The sequence below is a fragment of the Apium graveolens genome, chromosome 3 (assembly GCF_009905375.1).
Source record: "Apium graveolens cultivar Ventura chromosome 3, ASM990537v1, whole genome shotgun sequence".
In the NCBI taxonomy this organism is placed as follows: Eukaryota; Viridiplantae; Streptophyta; class Magnoliopsida; order Apiales; family Apiaceae; genus Apium; species Apium graveolens.
The window spans coordinates 272,229,411-272,252,798 of NC_133649.1; the positions used below are offsets into that span (position 1 = coordinate 272,229,411).

General features: G+C 31.8%; 1 protein-coding gene across 1 annotated transcript; it reads right to left on the reverse strand.

Moving 5' to 3' along the window:
- Positions 1-5,139: 5,139 nt before the first annotated feature.
- LOC141713330 (asparagine synthetase [glutamine-hydrolyzing] 3) lies at positions 5,140-15,037 on the reverse strand. The gene is made up of 14 exons (XM_074516692.1): positions 14,755-15,037; positions 13,383-13,521; positions 12,558-12,653; positions 12,103-12,244; positions 11,195-11,290; positions 10,735-10,829; positions 10,059-10,220; positions 8,320-8,400; positions 8,021-8,242; positions 7,810-7,944; positions 6,159-6,239; positions 5,986-6,072; positions 5,770-5,877; positions 5,140-5,686 (listed from the first exon to the last, which is right to left on the reverse strand). The coding sequence occupies exons 1-14, from the start codon at positions 14,832-14,834 to the stop codon at positions 5,531-5,533; spliced, it is 1,680 nt and encodes a 559-aa protein (XP_074372793.1). The 5' UTR covers positions 14,835-15,037; the 3' UTR covers positions 5,140-5,530.
- Between the last annotated feature and the right edge of the window lie 8,351 nt (positions 15,038-23,388).

A 23,388-nucleotide genomic window follows, 5' to 3' on the forward strand; every position in this document is an offset into this window, starting at 1 on the left:
AGGGTTTTCAAAGTCGTTATATTAATGGTGCTAATTACTTAATTAATTAAGTAATTTTTGATTAATTGAAAAAACTAAAATACCACTATTATTTAATTAAAAGTTGCTAGGATTTTTTCTCCATAAACTTGTTTGTCCTATATGCAAGTTGCAAACAAACACAATTAAACCTGCACATCATCAATTCACACCACTTTCTTCATCCACCATTCATTTTAACTCAATCTCAACTACTCCCTTCACCTAACTCCTTCTATAAATAAACACCCACCCCAACCATTTTTTACAAAAGTTAAGAGCTAATTAATTTCTGGGCATTTTCAAGAAGTATTCTCTCTACACACTCTCTAAAATCTAAACCCAAATAATTCATCTCAAAAACTTCTCTCTTATAAATATACATCATATATCCAAGGTTTTTGATCTTCAAGCTTAGTTCCACCAATCAAGCTCTATCATCCCAAGTAAAGCTCATACACACCACTTTCTTGCCTCCCGAAGGGCTGCCCAAGTTCGACCAACAAGCCAAAATCCGTCCGAACCTCCAGCGAATTTTTTCGGCAAACTTTTCCATTCATCTTTTAAAAGTAGTAAACCTCTTAGTTTTTGTATGAGTCTTAACCGAACACACTTAATATTCATATAAGAAGCTTAGTATTACCTTCTCTTCATCTTTACAAGCTCTTATATAGAATAATTTGAAGAAAAACAAATTCGTATAAGGATTGTTTAATCGAACAAAATTCGACAAATTATACACTTCTAGCACGAAGTGATAATTTTATATAAATCTTGATTTAAATTCCTTACTAGCACCTCGGTGTTTCTTGGGAATTAAATCACAAAAACTAGCATTTTATTCTTTAAACTTAAACGCACTTATTTTGGGCATATATTGATATATTTACTATAACTATTTAACAAGACTTAAGCGACTTCCCTCACTAGCACCTTTAGTATTTCGTGAGAAAAACTTAAGGCTTATATTGTATATATCTATATATATATATCTGTTTATTATATTTAGTTAAAATATTTAAGTGAATTCCCTTACTAGCGCCTATAGTGTTTCGTGAGAAAATCTTAAATCTTTTAAGTAAATATAAGTATATATATAATCGTATAAATATTAAGCGACTTACCTTACTAGCATCTTCAGTGTTTCGTGGGAAAAACTGAAGGCTTGTATTGTTTATATATATACACATATAAATTGTGCTAATATAATTTAAACTCTGCTCTTATATTTTGTGATATATTGTGTTTAAATTACGCACCTTTCATTTTCTCAGTCAAATATATTATAAGTGCAACTAGTTAAAGAATAAGGGTAACGCTCTCGATTTTTAAAAGTCTACACACGGCTATATTAAACGAGAAGTTATTTTATCAAAGATCTTAAAGGTATAACGCTTCACTAAGGACTTGATATATTTATTACTTCGGAAATAAGATATATCATCCAAAATGAAGTAATATCAAGTATACTTTGACTTTTATATTAGTCGAAAGAAAGTATACATTTATAAAGCCTTAAGTTACTATACTTAAAGGACTTAACATTTATACTCTCGCACTTCACTTTATCTATGTCGAGTAATAATTAATATACTTTGATTAAAACTAATATTATTTTAAGAATATTTGTACGTCATTAGGTCTAGTTAAGTATTTTACTAGTCCCAACCTTTTTTATATAACGGGTATTGTTTCGTAGATATTATCTTCTTCGTTTTGCAGTGAGGTGAAGTATAGTGAGGTGATTCTTGTTCTAAGACCCATGCCATAGACGTACTAACGGGGAGTTAGTAGTCTTTGCACAGTGAAGAAGAAGAAAGACCCAATACCAACTATTAAGATCCAAGATCGGCAAAAGCCTAGAAGGACAAAGACTCACCAAGGGTTCTACATCAATTTTAAAAAAATAACGGGGTGTTATTGTCTAAGATAGGTTGTGTAGGTTTACACATTTATTTTGAGGTGGTAACCCAGAGTTACGCACTAAAACAGATATTTGGTGGGGTTGTAAAGGCTTCTCCGCCTACGTAAAGAGCAAGGTTATTTTAAGGGAAAAACTCGAGTTCGGGAGAGGAGCTCGGGGACTGGACGTAGGGGTGAGCGAATCTATTAGAGGTTGCGCCATCACGAACCAGGATAAATCTCACGTGGGGTATTTTCTTCCTTATCTTTTATTTTCACATCTATTATCTGCATAACTACTCGGTAAAATATTTAAAATGGGATAAATATTTTTAAAACCCCATAATAATTTTTAAATTGGTAATAAATCTGTTCAACCCCCCTTCTAACTTAAAATAGCCATTTTACGGGACCTAACAAACAAATTTGTTGCCAAGTAAGTAGTACCTCCACTTTTGAACGGCCATAATGATGGCTATCAACTCTTTCTCATAGGTGGAGAGTCATAAGTGTTTGTTGGCCGACATCTTACTCAAGTATGCAATTGGTCTCTTCTCCTGCATAAGGACTGCCCAATTCCCATGTAACAAGCATCTATCTCCAGTATAAATGCCTTGTTGAAGTCAGGCAAGGAAAGTACAGGGGTGCTCATCATTGCAGCTTTAAGTTGTTTGAATGCTTCTTCAGCAACTGGATTCCAACAAAGTTCCCATTTCTTAGTATTTGTGTGAGAGGCCTACTGATTGGACCATAATTAGCCACAAATCTCCTATAATATCCTGTAAGCCCTGAGAACCCTTTTTTCTGTTGGGTATGTCCATTACATTAGTAGTTTTTATTGGGCCTGTCCAATAATTCCTGTTAAGCTGTCACTATATAAACTGACACACTCTTTTTGTGCAAGGCATGAAGGGAATTATTGAAATGATATTTTGTTTTCTTTCTCTTTCTATCCAATCTGCTTTATTTTACTAGTTAGTCTCCATTACTTGTACTAGTTTAATTGTAGTAGTGAGAAAGTGGTATTAGAGCAACCCTGGGCCATGGCTGAAACTGTGAAAACCCCCCTACAAAAGCATGAAAACTCCATTAATGGTCTGGAATCAAAACTGGATCAGGTGCATCTGGTGATAGAAGAAGAAGCACACGGAAGTGCAGAAGTTTTAGAAGGAGTCAAGAACCATATGGTATATCTCACATCCACTACAGAGGAGAATAACAAAAGGTTCGATGACCTGATGGAGACCATGGAATTTTTTTAAAAAAAATCGGAAGGGTAAAGATGGTGAAAATATGGAGGTAGGATCTTCAAGCAAAAATGGGAAGCAAACTGGGGCTAAAAACATAAGATACCCGCCTGGTTTTGGATTGGGACCCCATACCCCAACCCATTTTGCTACACAAACTGATATTACCCACTGGGAAGAGGTGAGACAGAACCATCAAGCAAGAACATCTGTAACTATGGGGGAGGTCCTTGTTCTGCTAGATCAACTCCACAACAGAGGCAAAATATGCATACACATGAGACGCATAAGGTAAGGCCTCAAGCTTCTCAAAACTCTCATTATATACACCCTCCCTTTACACCTTACTCTGCACCACCACACACACCCCAATCATACAACCAACAACCACCAGTCCTGCCACCACTACTTCAGCAGTACTACAACACCATGGGCTATTTTCTAGATGGCACTTTACCAAGCTCTGATACCACTTTGTCACTACTACATTAAAACTAGTACAAGTAATGAAGACTACAGCTAGTAAAATAAAGCAGATTGGCTAGGAAGGGAAAGAAAATAAAATAACATTTCAATAATTTCATTCATGTCTTGCTCAAAAAGGGTGTGCCAGTTTATATAGTGACGGTTTAACGGTATTAATGGATAGGCCCAATAAGAACTACTAATGTAATGGACAGGCCCCATATAAAAAAAGTCGAGCGACATCGTATTGCTGAACAGAGAAATAAAGACTTGGCGCCTAATTTACTTTACCAATTCAACCCAAATTTCCTCAATTCACGACAATACAACAGAAGGAAATACCTCTAGCAATAGGTTGGTGGCAGAAAATTTTGGTGGCAGAAAACTTTTACGGCAAACTGATTTTCCTTCCCCTCCTTCCTTCCTGATAATGTCTTGCATTTTATAGTGCTCGGTTGATATGTGTAAGAATTAGGGTTCCCAAATAGGTCAGGTTCGATATGTAATTAGGGTTTAGGATTTAGGGATTTGGGCTGATTTTTGGTAGGCTTTCTGCTGGGGATCGATAGTATTAAAGTTGGGCAGCGGCGGGGCAATATAGAGATGCAATGGTGTTAAAATCCGGCGATAAAAAGTGAAAACCATCGGTGAACAACGATTCCGACGATGAATAGTAACGTAAATAGTAAAATTCAGGATTTTGGCTCTGATGCCAATTTGATGTAGGACAAGATTTGTAGAAACGATGATTTATTAAACAAAATATAATAAAAAGATCAAATTAATGAATTATATGATCACAAGGTTAATTAATTAATATTATTCCCAAGAAAGTGTATAATCAAAGTTAAGTAAAATATTGGGATCACAATCCTTATATAGTGAATAGAAAACCTAATGAACTTAAACTCGTTAACAATTAGACTTTGTTATAAATAAACTACTTACGTTAACAATTAGACTTTGTTATAAATAAATTACTTAATTAATAAACTCATAGCCCCACATACTAGACATATAGATAAATATATCATATATATGTAGGGTGACAATCCATGAAAGGCTATAGAGGTATGTAGATAACTATTATTTAAAAAATATAAATATATAATATATTTCATTTTTGGTTATATGTAGTTACGAATTTTAATTACCAAATTAAAAATGAAATTGTACATTTTTTTATTTAAAACATCATTGAAATTTGATGAAATAGTTTAAAGTGATATGTAATAAAATCACAATAAAAACACACTTATTCACAATTATTTCACAGTATAATCAAATTTAATATCATTTATTTTCAAATTTTAATTATTAAACATTTTATTATATTTAAATATAATTATTTTTCTATGTTAACACTAAATTTGATGAAATCCTATAATAGAATGAAATATTCTATTACAGAGAGCTCTTTTCAAGAAAGGCCTGCATATGTATACTAAGTAAATGAATTCTTTATTTCCGTTCCTCATCAAATAGTGCCAAAAATTAATAGACAAACTAGAATGTCAACTAAGTTGAATAGAAGAGAAGAATGTGAACCGAATTTGTGAATATGGAGGACTCATAGACAAACGTTTCATACATGTAATACCCTAACTAGGGATCATTACTCTTAACTATAGTGGCGATGTCAACAGGGCGATGAATGGACAAAACCCCCATATATTATCTAGTTAATTCCTACATGCATAGTCCTCCCCACTGCTCCACCAGTACAGAAAAAAAAACTGAACACATCCACAGAATACATTTAACATTCGAAGTTTGAAAAAAAAAACTAACATGTAATCAACCAACAACTTGCATCGAAACTGAGTCTCAGCAATAAAATGTACAATTGCTAGACTGCTAAGTTTACTGCTTTGCGATATAGATGGAGCGCTTAAGCATTAAGCTTTACTGTCCTCATAAGCAGCCTCATGAACACCAAGAGCAGCACGGCCAGATGGATCAGGGTTCTTTGACCAGGACGCATCCCATTCCAGTGCTTTTGCTGTACTACATGCCACACTTGGACCACCCGGAACTGTTGACCTAGCAGCATTCTGCTCATGTGGATTGGACGAAAGTGAGATGAAAGAAGAATTAAATTCAAACATTGAAAATATGAGTCGATGCAGAACCACACCTTGGGATAGAATTTCTCAAATATAGTTCGATAATAATAAGCTTCTTTTGTTGTAGGAGTGTTTTCAGGGTAAATGTAGCTTGCCTTCATTAACATTGCATCTGTAACCTGAAACGATACACATGGTTAAATGATTAGCAATTGAGGAACATTTGAGAAAATAGGAATAATAAACATACAGCTGTTCGCAACAATTAAGCATATAAGGTGAAAAACCTGTTGGTTTGCATGATCTTTCAAGCCATCAATCCAACTGTACCCCACTCCATCACTGAATTGCTCCTTCTGTCTGTACAAGATGTGCTACAAACCCAAACCAGCACCTCTCAGCAACTCTATCACAGCAGTGTGCAGTTCAGTTATTATTAACATACTAGAAAGAGACAAACCTTTGGCAAATATGGATTCTGATCATCATCAAACGCATGGCGTAATACCCACTTCTCAATCCTTTTCAGATCAGGCCTAATCTGTCATTTTTTTATACATATGGAGATTTTAAATTATGAAGCTGATTTATTTATTAACATCCCGACTGATATGTTGAATATTTGGGGTGCACATATGGACAATTAGCAAGGATCATTTAGTTAAAATATTTTACCCATTTCAAAAGGACATTTATACCACAATACTTTAATGAGGCAGTCACTAAACTGTGGCATGGTGATTACAACAGTAATATAGATATATGATAACATGAAATACTTCCGTTAAAAGACTTGGCACATAAATTCCAGAGTACAAAGAACGGACCAACACAGACATACATCTGTGATTTGTTTTATAGAGTTACAGATAAAAAACACCAACAAATTAAAATGACAAGTTCACATTACTTTAATAATGTTTAACCAGCTTTCAATGTTTAGAATTTTACTAGCATAAATCCCGTGTGATGCACGGGTTTCCATTATTATTTTAAATTTTTATTTATCAAGTTATATTATATTTTTAAAATATTTATATAAATATATAATGATTATAAATTTATAATAAAAATAATAAAATAACATGTGGTCGTAATTCAGTAGAATAAATAGACTATTTCTAGTAGTCTAGTAGATATGTAACACTATTATTAATATCTTTTAATAATAGGATAAGTTGTATTCGTAGTTTAGAGGATAAGTATACTATATTTAGTAGTAGTTTAATAATTTAGTAGTTTATTATATATATAACACTATTTATCTATTTTTGTAATAATCAAAATTAGGGAATTATCGTTGAACCAAACCGTTGAACCAAATTATCTCTATTCCGGCTATTATAATATAGTATAGATAAGCATCACAGTAAGCATTTCCATCAAGCTAGCTTATAATAAGCAGGCATAAGCATATCTTTCACTGAACAAGCCTGTTATGAAAATTTAACCAAATAAAACAAAACAAAGCTTAACTGAAGTAGGTGTTCGGTGATGTGTTTACCAGTCTGTTTCAGGTTTCGCATATTCAAGCTCTTTTTACACTTCTTTAGTGATATAGGGCATGTTAGTGCTAACCTTAATTTCAATCCTTCTGCCAAAAAATTTAACCATTAATAACATATTCATGTCATGCGGCCTTAACTCCATCTATTTCTCTGATGAAGGCTTTCCCTTTTATAATATTAATCTGAATTGGTTCTCATGCCTAATTACACTGGAACGTCGGTATTAAATAGAATACATCCTCTTCAGAAAACATCAAATTGTATATTAAAAGATACATGAAATTTTGGTGGGCATAGAAAGATAAAGAAATTTGTAAAATGCACTAGTGGCAACTGAATGAGTTGGTTAAAAAATCAAGTCATAAGCAGCAAGACATATTGAGGTGTGCCTATACCGCCGCAGCAAGGTGCCAACATAACTAAAACCTTTAAAATGAATTGTTAGCAATCCTAAAGACAAAAATGCATTTATATTCAAACAACCAAACGCAAACCCCAACAGTAACCCAGCTTTAAATGTTCCTATCAGGAACAACCATAACCTTATCAGAATCTATGCGAAAGAGAGGAGAATAACAAACTTCCGGGAGATGTACACTTTACCATTTTCCAGTCAGGATCGATACTCATTGCGACATCAATGAAATCTTTGTCTAGAAAGGGTACACGTGCCTCAAGACCCCAAGCAGAAGTTGATTTGTTCGCCCTCAAGCAGTCATACAGATGCAGAGCCTTAATCTGATCAAAATCAAACTAACAATCAGACATGCAACTTTTATGGAATCTAATTATGCATATCAAAGGGTTACAATACCTTCCGACATGTTTCCTGATGAAATTCCTCCTTGTTAGGAGCCTTGTGAAAGTACAAGTACCCACCAAATATTTCATCTGAACCTTCGCCAGAAAGAACCATCTTTACTCCTAAGGATTTTATCTTTCGAGACATAAGAAACATTGGTGTGCTAGCTCTGATAGTGGTAACATCGTATGTTTCTATATGATAAATGACCTCCTCAAGTGCATCTATACCTTCCTGGTGCAGCAAAAAATATCAGTATTCAACCATGGTTACATGACAGATGACTTTACCATGCTTGAGAAAAAACTTGCCTGGACTGTAAAATGAAATTCATGGTGGCGTGTGTGAAGATAATCTGCTACTTCTCTGGCAGCTTTCAGATCTGGAGAACCCTGAATGATGAAAATAAAATCGACTATGATGGTATTAATATTTTAGCTTTGATTGCCTGAAAAATAGTATAAAGATGAATCAACTGAGCAGATGTTAGCATATAAGGTTAATAGTTTATGAAACAAGCTTGATCAAAACACTAGCATAAATGCATTTTAACAAGTATGCAATTCTTCATCTATTAGACTCTGCAGTTTGCGTGCTCGCCCATGCATACACATGTTCAGCCTCACACGCGCCTGCATATTCCTCTTTTAACTAGCAATCACAATGAGTACCTTCAATTACTAAGGTAAGTTATCCTGCTAGATTATGAATTATGTCTGTAACTTCATCTTTTTTCTAATGAGGTCTGTACAAGGTGACTAACAGTAATAATTCTGGTTCCCTACAAAGTTTGCGACACGCTACAGAGTACAATATAAACAAGGACTATCAGAATCAACGTTAAAAAAGTATCCGTGAAGTGTGACAAAATTAGAAAATAATGATGGGATAGTTGCCAATGTACTTCTCCTCTGGTTTTCTAAAAAGTTAATAATTAACCAAATAATGCTGTAATTTGTTTCCAATAGCAGCTAGGGCCTTTTGTGAACTTCTAATTCAAAATTTCACTTCTATGGTCTAATTGCTATGTATACTTATGCGCGTGTTCACTGTTCAGAACATGTCAGGAGTGTTAAAGCCACAACAAAGACAAATTGCTACTTTGTTTTCATTTAAAACATAATGGAAAACCTGATGGCAGTGTCACCGTGGCTACCAAAAAAATAAAGTTGGCAAGAGCAGTGTTGTTAAAGGCGCGCCGAGGCGCACGAGGCGCAGCGAGGCGCACTATTAGCGCATAGTTCTTACCGAGGCGCAGCGCAAAATAGGTCCAGTACAGAGAACGTAACTTTACAATAGCCCCGCTCATCATACCAATATAGATCTACTGAACCATAACCCCTCAATTCCACGAACATAGTAAATTCTCTCCCAGAAATGTAGTTGCAGTTAATATGATACTCAGAAAAAAAAAAATTAGTATGATGGTTACAATGCCAAGTCTGATATTCGTGATAAAATGTCATGGGACATTGTCATCAAATTATGATTACATCAACGGAATCATGTAAGCACACTACTTGGCTATATACAATTGAAATTTGCAGGTAACTGTAAACTTTGCAAGTTCGGATTTTCAGCAAACGAGGTGATAACTTTTTAGTAGTCTTACAGAATTGAAACTTCCACCTTCTCTTGTTTACTTACTTATCATTACTTTTGTCGCAAGTACTTGATATTTCGAGTAAAGGTGAAAAGCCCAAGGAAGACATTAAAAACACTCTACAACATCTATCTTCAGAATAAGTGTGTAGCTCTATTATTACAACTATCCAGACATATAAGTGTGGGTATACAACTCATACATTGGGCGAAGACATACCATAAACTGACTAAAATACTACACCCACAACAAACATTTAATCCACAGGGGTAAGGAGAAAAGACACTTTATGAATTTTCAAGACCCTTTTACTAAAGCTTTATTGCATTATAGTTGGCGTTGAAATGAGATATTTATAGAGATTATTAAATTGGTAGTCTTGTGCCGTTGTTTTACCCAAAAAATATTAAGAATACTAGTAGCAGCGATTTGAACAAGTATTAGCACCTTCAAGCCAACGCAGAAGGTATGTAACTGAGACCCCCATTGACAAGCAGCTTCTGAGTCAACCAGATAGCGTGCAGCCACTGCAGCAACAAGTGATGAATCCAGTCCACCTGATAAAAGCACACCAAATGGTACATCCGTCATAAGTCTCTTAATCACAGCCTGCAATACATTAAGTAGGAATCCACATGAGATGCATAAAGAAAAACAACACTAAACTCACATACTTAAACAAAGAATATTTTTTAAAGTACAAGTGTTTGTAGATATAGAGAACTATCGTGATAAAGAAAAGCTGGCACACTTCTGCTCAACACAAATAGCATGAAAACATGTCACAATAACACAAAAGGAAAAAAAACCTAGATTGCGGTGAAATTGTATGAGTTGCCAAATAGAAACATGCAATGCAATAATGATCATCTAGACACAAACATAACAAATGAAACAATCCAGTCATGTAGGAATTAAGATTAAGAGTACAATAATCATAATCTTTCAACATATATATTACAGTTCTAATATATGGCTTTTAACTTTAATTGGATTTGGAACTACAATTATAACAGAATTTGCTTCGCTACTGGAAAAGTTTGATACTCATACTGTAAAAGTTCTCGAAAGTAACGCAGATGGTATATCATCCAAAATAAAAATTGAAAGATAGCCAACGAACCTTCTCAAAAGCCCTCCGTAACACTAGGGGATCATAAGGTGTTGAAGGGATTTTTTCCAAGTACCAAGGTGGGTTGTACCACCTCTTTATTTCACCTGTTGACATCAAATATGAGAGATCAAGACAAACATTATAACACAGAGAATGAGTTTAGAGCATAGAAAAGGTGATCAAGGTGGTAAAAGTGAAAACATTAAATCTACTTTCAAGGTTTATTGCTTTCCAGTACATAATTGTAACACAGGACTTAACTAATCAAATTAGTAACTCTAAAAAATGCCAAGACCAAGAACATTTAAAACTTTTTTTAAAATGGCATAATAATAGAGAGGCCTTCAGCAAGGCAGCTAGCCCAAAATAAGAGATGGGACAGATGAGCGGAAGTGGACATAGAGGCAGAAAACACTTTGACTTGTTAACATGCAACACTAAAAGTCAATATAATGCCTGCCACATTTACCAGTTTTGCTAGAATAAATATGCCCAGGAAGAAAAGACATGAATCGTTCACAATCATCACTCAAAGCCTTCATTTCTGAAGCAAACCAGACCGACCCTGCAAAAAAGGTACAACTTTCAAATATATTTTGTTCCAAAAGTATTATCTTGTTGCATTTGTTAAAAAGTAAAAGATCATTAAACTGAAAAAACTGCTAGAATCCTAGCACAAATCCAAAAAAAAAGAGTAAATGAATACAAAAATTTAGAGAATATTATCAAACTTGTATTCACATTATGTATTGTCTTTATACAGAATCTAGTTCCACTAAGTGAAAGAGCAGGTATCAGTAGGGAGGAACGGAGGAATCAACAAATTAACATATCCTTTCTGACTTCTAAAAATAATATTAGGCAACTCATTATAAGTCAACATCCAGTAACACTTTTGAACTCGAGCAAAGAAGAATGGCAATTTATAGGCCAGGTTTCACTCTAAAATCTGTATTGTTGATTCAGTTTAGTGCTGCAAACAAAGAGGTCCGCAATTTAAGCCAGCCAAGATTCAAAGATTTAATACAAACACTACCTATATTACCTCATAAAACCTATAGGATTATCTTGTGAATTATTTTTTACAGGACATAGAGTACACCCAGGCCCCGGCACTAAATTTAGGTATATAATGATACTAAAACATAAAAAAGCTATGCCTTTTCCAGTGATGGTACAAATTTCATAAGCAAACATCTCTGAGTGGATACCATGGTGGCCAGTGTAAAGGTCGAGGGTTCGAGCCTTCTTGGGAGGTAGGTGATTAAGTAAATTTTTGTAATTGAATATACCAAAAAAACATCTCAGAGTGAGGGAAGTGATTCGATGAATTGACTGAAAAATGGTAGAAAATCAATCAACTTCCAAAATACATACCATCAAGACCCCAGCCAATGTACAGTGGGGTGATACCAATAGCATCCCTTGCAGCAATGTAACTTTTGTCACGGGTGTCGAGAAGTACAAAAGAGAACATTCCATCCAACATATTAACAAAACCTTCTCCATGTTCTTCATACTGGCAATGATCAACAGTCAAGTCTTAAGAAGTTTATGTAAATTTCCATCCTCTGTGTGTGTTGTCTGTGCATAACAGTGACAGATACCCCCCCCCCCACAGACACAGATAAATGTATATATATATATATATGTATCTATCTCTCTCCCTCTCTCTCTCTTTCTCTCTATATATATCCCTCCCTCTCTCTCCCTCTCTCTCTATATATATATATAGAGAGAGAGAGAGAGAGAGAGATTTCTTGGTATTGTAATACTGAATTTATCGTAGCATATTACATAATCAAAATCACCGCCTACTGCAAAGCACTTACAAGATGAGCAATCACTTCACAATCACTTCCGGTACGAAATTGGTGATTCTTCAAACTTTCCCTGAGAGCTTTATGGTTGTAAATCTCCCCATTTACCTACAAGCAGACGTGCAAGGATCAAACATGTAGTTAAGCTAGGAATAAAAGAATATCGGGAATATTTAAGTTACAATTAAACTGCAGGCACTTTAAATGCAAATGTCCAGAAGGTAGTCTAAAGTTGTGTTAATAAAGCATATTCAACATTAGTTTAGCACTTACAACTAAGTAATAATAGAGCCTGAGTTTGAGACGCTCTTTATAGAAATGAATTAGAAGTTCACGAAATTTTATCACCGAAGGCGAATTTTAAGTTTTTAACACATTTGAAAAGAGAAGTTGAACCACAATGGATAATCTAACTGATCAGCAGAATAGGTATATCTAGAAGGACATCAGTAAATCACAATTAAGTTCCAATGTGTTTCCTTTTCAAATTCTAACCAGGTCTAGTGTCTTAGGTACAAATAAGAACCTATCCAATAACCTATTGTGAGGTTCTACTTTGACATCCCAGAATATATTCTACTTCAGGAACTATAATTACATATATAATATATTACATATATGTAAACAAGTTCTTAGAATGAATTGGAGTGTACCCATAGGTCTTGGAAGCAACTATGCTGTGATGCTTGCAATTTGTAAATGTAAGATTGTAAACCATAAATTAAATTGCAGTCCACTAAGCTTTATGAATAATAAAGTATAATGTATATCAGCATATCAATCAATAGATCCTATATTAGAATAGACAAATATTCAAAAGAATTATTAAATCTTTACCGTTACAATAACGGTCTTGTCTTCATTATATAGTGGCTGATCTCCAGAAGCGGGATCAACTATAGCTAATCGCTGATGAGCAAGATAGCAATCTTCATAGCAATGCAATCCACTCCAATCTGGACCTCTATGTCGCAACCTACATTTCCCGAAATGATTGAGGGAGGAATAGTATCATCATTAATAGTTAAATCAGATCAATATGGCAGATGGAGCCTGACTAAAGAATAAAGCAGAATGACATCCATATAAGTTACAGACTGGGTCCGATTCTATATAGTAACTACTAAAGTCACTAATATCAACCAGTTCAATAAGTTGAAACTGGAGTAACTAAAGAATCAAGTTTTTTTGAATTTAGTATACTACCATAAATTAAAGCTAATTGCAATTTCATACTTAGTTGTTCCACTATGTTCTAATGCTATGCGAAAACCAAAATCTTTAATTGATGTATAGTCGATTATTTTTCAGGGTCTAACCTACAGTATTTGGTTATAGTGTTATAGTTAGAGTTTAGCTGTTAGCTTTAGTGTCATGCTAAAATATAACGCCATTGCCCGCCATTCCCCCAAACAGACAAAAACATAGCACTTGGTCCAAGAACAAGTTCACCGGAACCCCAAAGTTCATCGGCACCTGCTCTGTTTAGTTCTAAAGGATAACTTGAGGTGGGAATAGAGTGAAATCAGTACAATTTTTTGAGCAGAAAAATTAATACTCCCTCTGTCCCCCTAGAAAGTATACATTGGGGGACAGGGAGCCGGCACGTATTTTAACGCTCCTTTATAACATATTTGCATAAATTATTTTAAATTTTTTTTTCTTCTGAATTAAAATTTGATATTTGAAGTTTAATACAAAAAAAGAAAATTTTAAAAATAAATTAGGGAAGTATGTTTTTTATTCACCTTAAAATGCGTGTCGAACATTGAAAAAAACTGTATACAATCTGATGGGACAGAGGGAGTAATTTTAATTCATTCCTCCATTTCATTAAAAACTTTAAATATAATACCGATTGATCCTGTCAAGTTCTGGTCCTTACCATAATCGCTCATTCCTTCCTTACTCAATTTTCCGATTTCACTCTTTATAATTCTGTGCCTATTTTGTCATTTTTTTTCAATCCTCTTTAATCCTTTCCTCCGCTCATAATCTAGTTATCATCATACAGTTGAGTAATCACAACTTCACATAATACATTAGATCCATTACCACTTCAATCTCGCAATTAAGTTCGTATTTCTCAAAAACACCTTAATCCACAACATACATTAATCATACAACACTGAATTCTAAATATACATATTAAAATCAACAATACATATTACATCCATTCAATAAAAAAAATAAAATAAAATGCTTTAACCTTCTGGAGAGTTCGATGATTCTGGAGCGTTTAGTTTGAGAGCTATCAACACAGCCAAATACTGCTAGTATTCCACACATAGTTAATGCCCCTTGTGATTTTTACTCCCCACAGTAAATTGTGATTTTATTATATCTTCCCCCACCAAAGAGAGGGAAGGAGAGAGAGAGAGAGAGCGAGAGAGACTGTGTGCTGCGAGAGAGACTGTGTGTTTCTGTGTGTACGTGTGTGCAAGTATATTACAGTTACATATAGTGCTTTGTGGCGGCTGCTTTTTCACACTTCACTTTTGTCTGTCTTTCTTTCCTAGGCTTCGTCTTTCTATTTTTTAATTAATTAAAGGTCTTTTTTGTTTATTTTTGGGTTATATATTGTTTTCGCTTTAAATTTAAACTAGCATAACACCATACAATTATATTAGTAAAATTTGAGTATTATCAGTATGTATGATTTTCATGTAAAATCTATATTATATTATATTTACGTATTATACAACGTGAATGTGAATGCATATGTTCTTCAAACTGATCATGTTCTAATAAAATCATGTTCTACAATGTTCAACTTGATAAATGTATGAGATTTGCAAGTTATTTATTAAAATAGTGATATTCGTAGAACATGATTCACATTATAATACGTTTTACAAAATATTTTATACTATTTTACTTGCTGAACATATATGGACTCCCGTACTCAACTAAAAACAATGACTCAATTGAACTTAACTCATATATATATATATATATATATATATATTAGAATTCAATATTTTAAAAAAAATATTTAAAATTAGCAATAATAAATTTACAAAAAAAATATTTAGTGTTGGAAAATATTGTACATTTATTTTGAATTATTTGAAAAAGGTTAAAATTATAATGTATTGTACTATTTCATTTAATTCATGTTATGTTATCGAAATAAAAAAATTAATATTAGTCGATATTTTGAAAGGATTAACAAGTTCAACTAATATTGAAAAAAATTCATCAAATTGAATATATTTAATTTTAGAAAAATAATATACAATGTTATCAAGTACTATATAAAGAAATATTAGAATCATAAATAAAAGAAACTTCAAAATAATTTGAATGATGATATTAATACAAATTTATCTTCAGATTCTTAAAAAAAAACTTCTGAATATCCGTAGTTATTCTTTACGATATATGAATTAATTTTATGTCACATCCATGACTGATGTTCTGTTGAGTAAAAATAAATATTGTTTGATTGTCAGTTATACTACGACTGCGATATATAAATAATTGTAATTTATTTATAAGATAATAATAATTTTTGAGTAATCATAAATACATGTTATTTGAGTAATTTACTGAATAACAATTAGATATATACATGACCAAGATATATAGTATACAAATAAACGAGACCAACATAATTTACTCGAAAATATAATAAATAATAATTTACATACATACACACACATGTGACTTTATCTTTACCAATATTAAAAGATTCAATTTTAATGGTGTATTTCAGAGTTATTGATATATATATTAGAAAAAAATAACAAAAGTCTTTTATATTCTGAAAATAAGAATGATCAATTAAATTTAAGTTTTTTTTCAATGTGTTAAAAACTAAATAGATTATGTCAATTTTAATTTATGAATTGACAATTATCTCACATCTTATAAAATTAACTTTGTATAATAGAGATAATTAAAAGCTAAATATACGTCTGAGTTCAACTTTAGTTAATGAATTAAAACATTAACAATGATATTAAATCAACATAAACGTTGAATTAAAAAAAATAACATTTTTCTTAAAAAATAAACTTATATTAATTGTTTGGTAAATTCTACTTTGTTAAATATTACGACAACATGTCTTGACCTGTTTAATTATGCATTACTAATCCTTTTAAATTAAGCAAGGTAATTGTAAATTAGTAATGACTTTAGAATAAAATATCTCATTACTTCAAATTTATTTGACCAAAACTAAAAAAAATTACCCTACTCTGCAATATACATATATGTTAATTTTTAGTTTCTTTTTATAAATATATTGACAATATTTGATGGATTAACTTCAATATTTTTCTTTTACACGCAGAGTAACTACCCTGCTTATATTCATTTAGTAAATACAAATTACACGATACAAATAAGAAAATATTTATTATGATTAGTGAGATATATTAGAAACGTTATGAACGTTATTAATACTAGCTTAAAACCCGTGCGATGTACGGATCACACAGATTTTTTTTAATATTATATAATTTTTTAAAAAAGGTATTTTGAATTCAATTCTTAATTTTGTTCATTTAAATTTTAAATGATTTATTTTAGCATGGTGATAATTAATTAAAAATATTAATTGAAACGATTAAGTAATCACCATGCTAAAATAAATCATTTAAAATTTAAATGAACAAAATTAAGAATTGAATTCAAAATACCTTTTTTAAAAAAATTATATAATATTAAAAAAAATCTGTGCGATCCGTGCATCGCACGAGTTTTAAGCTAGTATTAATAACGTTCATAACGTTTCTAATATATCTCACTAATCATAATAAATATTTTCTTATTTGTGTCGTGTAATTTGTATTTACTAAATGAATATAAGCAGGGTAGTTACTCTGCGTGTAAAAGGAAAATATTGAAGTTAATCCATCAAATATTGTCAATATATTTATAAAAAGAAACTAAAAATTAACATATATGTATATTGCAGAGTAGGGTAAATTTTTTTAGTTTTGGTCAAATAAATCTGAGTAATGAGATATTTTATTACTAAAGTCATTACTAATTTACAATTACCTTGCTTAATTTAAAAGGATTAGTAATGCATAATTAAACAGGTCAAGACATGTTGTCGTAATATTTAACAAAGTAGAATTTACAAAACAATTAATATAAGTTTATTTTTTAAGAAAAATGTTATTTTTTTAATTCAACGTTTATGTTGATTTAATATCATTGTTAATGTTTTAATTCATTAACTAAAGTTGAACTCAAACGTATATTTAGCTTTTAATCATCTCTATTATACAAAGTTAATTTTATAAGACGTCAGATAATTGTCAATTGATAAATTAAAATTGACATAATCTATTTAGTTTTCAACACATTGAAAAAAAACTTAAATTTAATTGATCATTCTTATTTTCAGAATATAAAAGACTTTTGTTATTTTCTTCTAATATATATATCAATAACTCTGAAATACACCATTAAAATTGAATCTTTTAATATTAGTAAAGATAAAGTCACATGTGTGTGTATGTATGTAAATTATTATTTATTATATTTTCGAGTAAATTATGTTGGTCTCGTTTACTTGTATGCTATATATCTTGGTCATGTATATATCTAATTGATATTCAGTAAATTACTCAAATAACATGTATTTATGATTACTCAAAAATTATTATTATCTAATAAATAAATTACAATTATTTATGTATCGTAGTCGTAGTATAACTGACAATCAAACAATATTTATTTTTACTCAACAGAGCATCAGTCATGGATGTGACATAAAAATAATTCATATATCGTAAAGACTAATTACAGATATTCAGAAGTTTTGTTTTTAAGAATCTGAAGATAAATTTGTATTAATATCATCATTCAAACTATTTTGAAGTTTCTTTCATTTATGATTCTAATATTTCTTTATATAGTACTTGATAACATTGTATATTATTTTTCTAAATTTAAATATATTCAATTTGATGAATTTTTTTCAATATTAGTTGAACTTGTTAATCCTTTCAAAATATCGACTAATATTAATTTTTTATTTCGATAACATAACATGAATTAAATGAAATAGTACAATACATTATAATTTTAACCTTTTTCAAATAATTCAAAATAAATGTACAATATTTTCCAACACTAAATTTTTTTTTGTAAATTTATTATTGCTAATTTTAAATATTTTTTTTAAAATATTGAATTCTAATATATATATATATGAGTTAAGTTCAATTGAGTCCTTGTTTTTAGTTGAGTACGGGAGTCCATATATGTTCAGCAAGTAAAATAATATAAAATATTTTGTAAAACGTATTATAATGTGAATCATGTTCTACAAATATCACTATTTTAATAAATAACTTGCAAATCTCATACATTTGTCAAGTTGAACATTGTAGAACCTGATTTTATAGAACATGAATCAGTTTGAAGAACATACGCATTCACGTTGTATAACACGTAAATATTCAACTTGCTGAACATTAATGATATAACACCATAACACACGTTTATATCATGTAGTTTATTATTTTAATTTTTAAATTATTAGAAACATAAAACCTGAACCATTAGAATGGATTTTAATATAAACTTAGGATTTTGGACTCCAGAATTCCACACAAAAATATGGACTTTATGTATATGATTACTTATAATAATTATATAAAATTTAGGATTTGTCTCATAAATATTTGAATATAAATATATCTTCAATTAAATAATGCAACAAATAAACTATTTTTTTATGAAGAAGCACCAAATATCTTACCATTTTTCAAATAACATGTTAATGAAAATTATTAATTTTACGTTATAGTTGTAATTTAGTTTTTTCTAAAGAGACTTGAAAAATAGGACTTTGGGAGCATCTCTTTATAAATTCACCATCATTGAATAATATTTTAAACCTAATTTTTTAAAATGGAACATTAAAAAATAAATCAATTTAGTATATCTTCGTAGTTTTAACAGAGTTCGTGACATTTGTTGTGCAAGACATGCCATGTCTGTACATTAACAAGACTAAGTCAAATTGACAACCCTAAGTAAGTTGTATGATAATCTATGTTTGTATTATGTATTATAATTCTTAAGTCTGTAAAAATGTTCAAAGGCAGACTGAGGTCTTTTTCTGTAAACAGTATCAAGTCTAAGAATTCTATTTGGAAGAAGATCAAGAAGATCATGCCTCAGAAGAATTATGAAGAAGCTTGGAGATTGAATAAATTTGTTTTGGGAAAAATATTCTAAGTTAAGTTCTCTACAAGTCACATATTAAGTATTATAGAGAAGTCATTCGAGAACTCCAGAATGACTTATCGAGAAGTCAGGAAAGCTACTAGAGAACTCAGAGATATCGATAAGCCAAATTGAAGACATGAAGATTGGAGATATCAACAAGTCATTTCTTCACTAGAGAACTCTAGAGATATCGACAAGTCAAAATATCACTAGAGATCTCTGAGATATCGATAAGTCTATTTTCCACTAGAGAATTCAGAGATATCAATAAGTCAAAGTAAGACATGAAGATGAGAGATCTCGACAAGCTAAATTCTCTTACAGAGAACTCAGAGACCTCTACAAGTCAAAACAACTATGGAATAATTAGAGATCTCGATAAGCCAATATACTTATCGAGTTGTCAAGTTCTCTGTATGCCTAACTGGAGATCTCGAGGTAAACCTCAAAGTACAAATTACAGACCAGTTCAATATTCAAGATTATCAAGTAACAAACAATCTAATCAGTTGGATTGACAAGTCTACAAAAGCATCTTGAAGAGTACAAGATGAAGGGCCAAGATTAACTGGTAGAACAAAGTCACAGGCGTGCAAGATTAGCAAAGATACACTAAGCTAGAAATATAAAGATTTGATTATCTAAAAATAGGGTTTAGTATATTTTATTGCATGCTGTGTAATAACCAGTATTTACTGTTCTATAAAGATGCTTTGTTAGATGTAACAATTTAGATAAGAAAAATCTTGTATTCTCTCAAGAAGAAGCTCTTTATTAACAAAGAGCCTAGAAATTTTGTAGCAAAACATTCTTAATTTTAATATAAAATTAAGTGAGTTTTGAAAGATCTGTGTTACAACTGTTTTATGTTTAAACCTCTTCCTTAACACATTTCACTACAAGATTTAATTTACTTTATTCATCACCATTTATAAATTAAGAAAAGCATAAAAATACAAAAACACATCCAGCCCCCCCTATGTGTTATTCATTACCTAACAAGTGGTATCAGAGCAAAATCTGAAAGTAAACAGATTCAAGATCTTGGAAGAATGAATACACAGAAAATCCCTACTTTTAATAAAATTAACTACACTCTATGAAAGAAGAAATGTTGATATTTGTCAGGATGGCCAATCCACTATACATTCAGATCCTCAAGAATGGGCCCTTCAAACCTATGGTTAGAGTTGAGGAATCTACAGATGGAGACATGATTATCCCATCTCATTATGCTCCTAATGATCCTTCAGAATACACTGAGTCTGAGAAATAAAAAGTCTCCCTGGATAGTGGCTTGCAGTTAATCTTAATAGAGTCACTTGACAATGTAATGTACAACAACATTGTCAACTGTGACACTGCTAAGCAGATCTGGGAAAAGATAGAGATACTTTGTGAAGGAACTCAGGAAGTTAGGTCAAATCAAAGAAGGATATTGATTTCACAGTATAAGGGTTTTATGGCTAAGCCAAAGGAAAGCATTACTGATGTGTTTAAAAGGTTTAACAAGTTGATTAATGACTTGCAGCTTCATGATAAATATTATGAAGCTGAAGAAGTGAACTTGAAGTTTTTGCTCACTCTTCCTAATCATTTGGAACAGAAAATCTCAGCAATTAGAGAAGGAAGAGACTTCAGCAGAATAACTCTGGAAGTTCTATATGGAATCTTAAAAACATATGAACTAGAAATGATTCAAAGAAAATCATTAAGAGCTGGTCAAGGGCATGTTGTAGATGGTTCAAGTGCTCTAATTGTCAATGAAAGCCAGACCTCCAATAATGAGCCAAGATTTCAGACTCTAGTTGCCTCAACAAGTGAGCAAAGAAACAATGATTCACATGAACAAGTCATACTGGAATTGGAAGAAGATGAGTTCTACACCTTGGATGAACTTGATGAGCTAGATCAATCAATGGCCTACCTGAAAAGAAAGTTCTCTAACATTAGAGTAAAGAAGCCAAGATTTTTCAAGGGTAAAGGACAATTATTCAACAAAGACAGCAGCTGGAAAGGAAAAGGGAAGTACACATCTAATAGCAAAAATGGTTACAAAACTGGACCTGTTGACAGATAAAAAAAAGATAAGGTGTTTTAACTGTGATGAGTTAGGTTATTTTGCTACAGAATGCAGGAAACCTAAGAAAGCAAAAAAAAGATAAAGCTTATCTTGAATTGGAAGCAAAGTATGAAGCTCTTCTAAAGAAACAACAAAGCAAAGCTTATATTGCAGAGGGGATAATGATGAAGATGGGGAAGTTGGAAATTATGCACTAATGGCCTTGGAGCAAGGAGAGTCATCCTCATCAAAAACACAGGTACCAACTCTTACCACCATTGATTTAAATGTGAATCAATATAAGGAAAATGCTGAAAAGATGAGCATAGAAATGTTTCACATTCATACAAGTATGGTTGTTATTAATGAAGAAGTTAGCAGACTGACAAAGATAAATGAGAAGCTTGAAAATGAGAAACAAGAAACTGAATTGTTGACGGTAGAGCTTGAAGCTGTGAAACAAGAAAATGCCTACTTGAAAAACAAGCTCAAGTGTGCAAATGAGATTGAAGTTGTGTTGAGGGATAAGCTAGAGAAAAATGAAGTTAAATTAAAGTCCATCAAGAATGCATCTGAGTTGGTTGGATTATATCATGAAAAAAATAAACCATGTGCTAACATAGCCATTGGATTTGATTATGAGGCCTTAAATAGCAAAAAGAAAGTTGCAGATGACAAAGACAAGAGCATTGCTAGTGAAGATGTCCCAGTAATTCTGAGAAAAGTAAAGTCACCTGTGTTCAAGGCTTGAGAAATTGACTTCAGTGAATATGAGTTAATAATCAAACAGGAGCTAGCAGATGAAGATGTAGCAAAGATAAGTGAAGAAAACTCTCCTATTATTGAAGTTAAAATGAAGCTCATGGGTAATCAAGACTCCAAGACACATATCAAGGAAATAAAAACTGAAGATGCAAGAAAGAAGAAGAAGAATAGGAATGGGAAAATTGGAATAAACAAAAGCAATAACTTTGCTTATGTTGCAGATGCTCCAAGAAAGAAATGCGAAAAGTGTGGTTCTGTTAATCACCTAACCTATCTTTGTAAAAAGATGGTTAGCAAGCCAGTTAAGGGAGCCTGCAAGTATAATGAAGCCAAGGCAAATAATCCTTATTCATTATGTGATAAGTTTGACTGTAGTCCCTGCAATTTAAAAGTAATGAAGAGTTTCCACAAGCTGAGAGTAGATCTTAAAGAAGTTAGTATTGGATCTCCAGCTCCAAGGGAGAATGCACAAACATCTATGAACACTATTCTTTCTGAGACTTCTAACTCTACTTCTGCTAAATCATTTAACAAGAAGAAAGTACCCACACTGCTTGGGTTGCTAAACACACTTAAAACTCATTATGTGCAGGACAAAATGAAGAAGATAATATGGATCATAGACAGTGGATGCTCCAGGCATATGACAGGTGATACGTGTTGGATTTTTAACGCAGCGGGGTCATGGTAAAACACTTTTACACATACAAAATCCAAATAAAAGCATATAAATCGTGAATAAAAATTCGAGGGATCGAATATAACCTTTTAAAATAATTCGGAGACAACGATCAGAGATCCTTAGCAGTTGCTCCT

Excerpts from the sequence above, each read along its gene's own strand:
- LOC141713330 (XM_074516692.1), bottom strand. The coding sequence starts at position 14,834 with ATGTGTGGAATACTAGCAGTATTTGGCTGTGTTGATAGCTCTCAAACT. Across the intron at positions 10,830-11,194 it reads TATTTATTCTAGCAAAACTG|GTGAAATAAAGAGGTGGTAC; the intron begins GTAAATGTGGCA and ends TGATGTCAACAG. Across the intron at positions 5,687-5,769 it reads TTGAGAAATTCTATCCCAAG|AATGCTGCTAGGTCAACAGT; the intron begins GTGTGGTTCTGC and ends CCACATGAGCAG.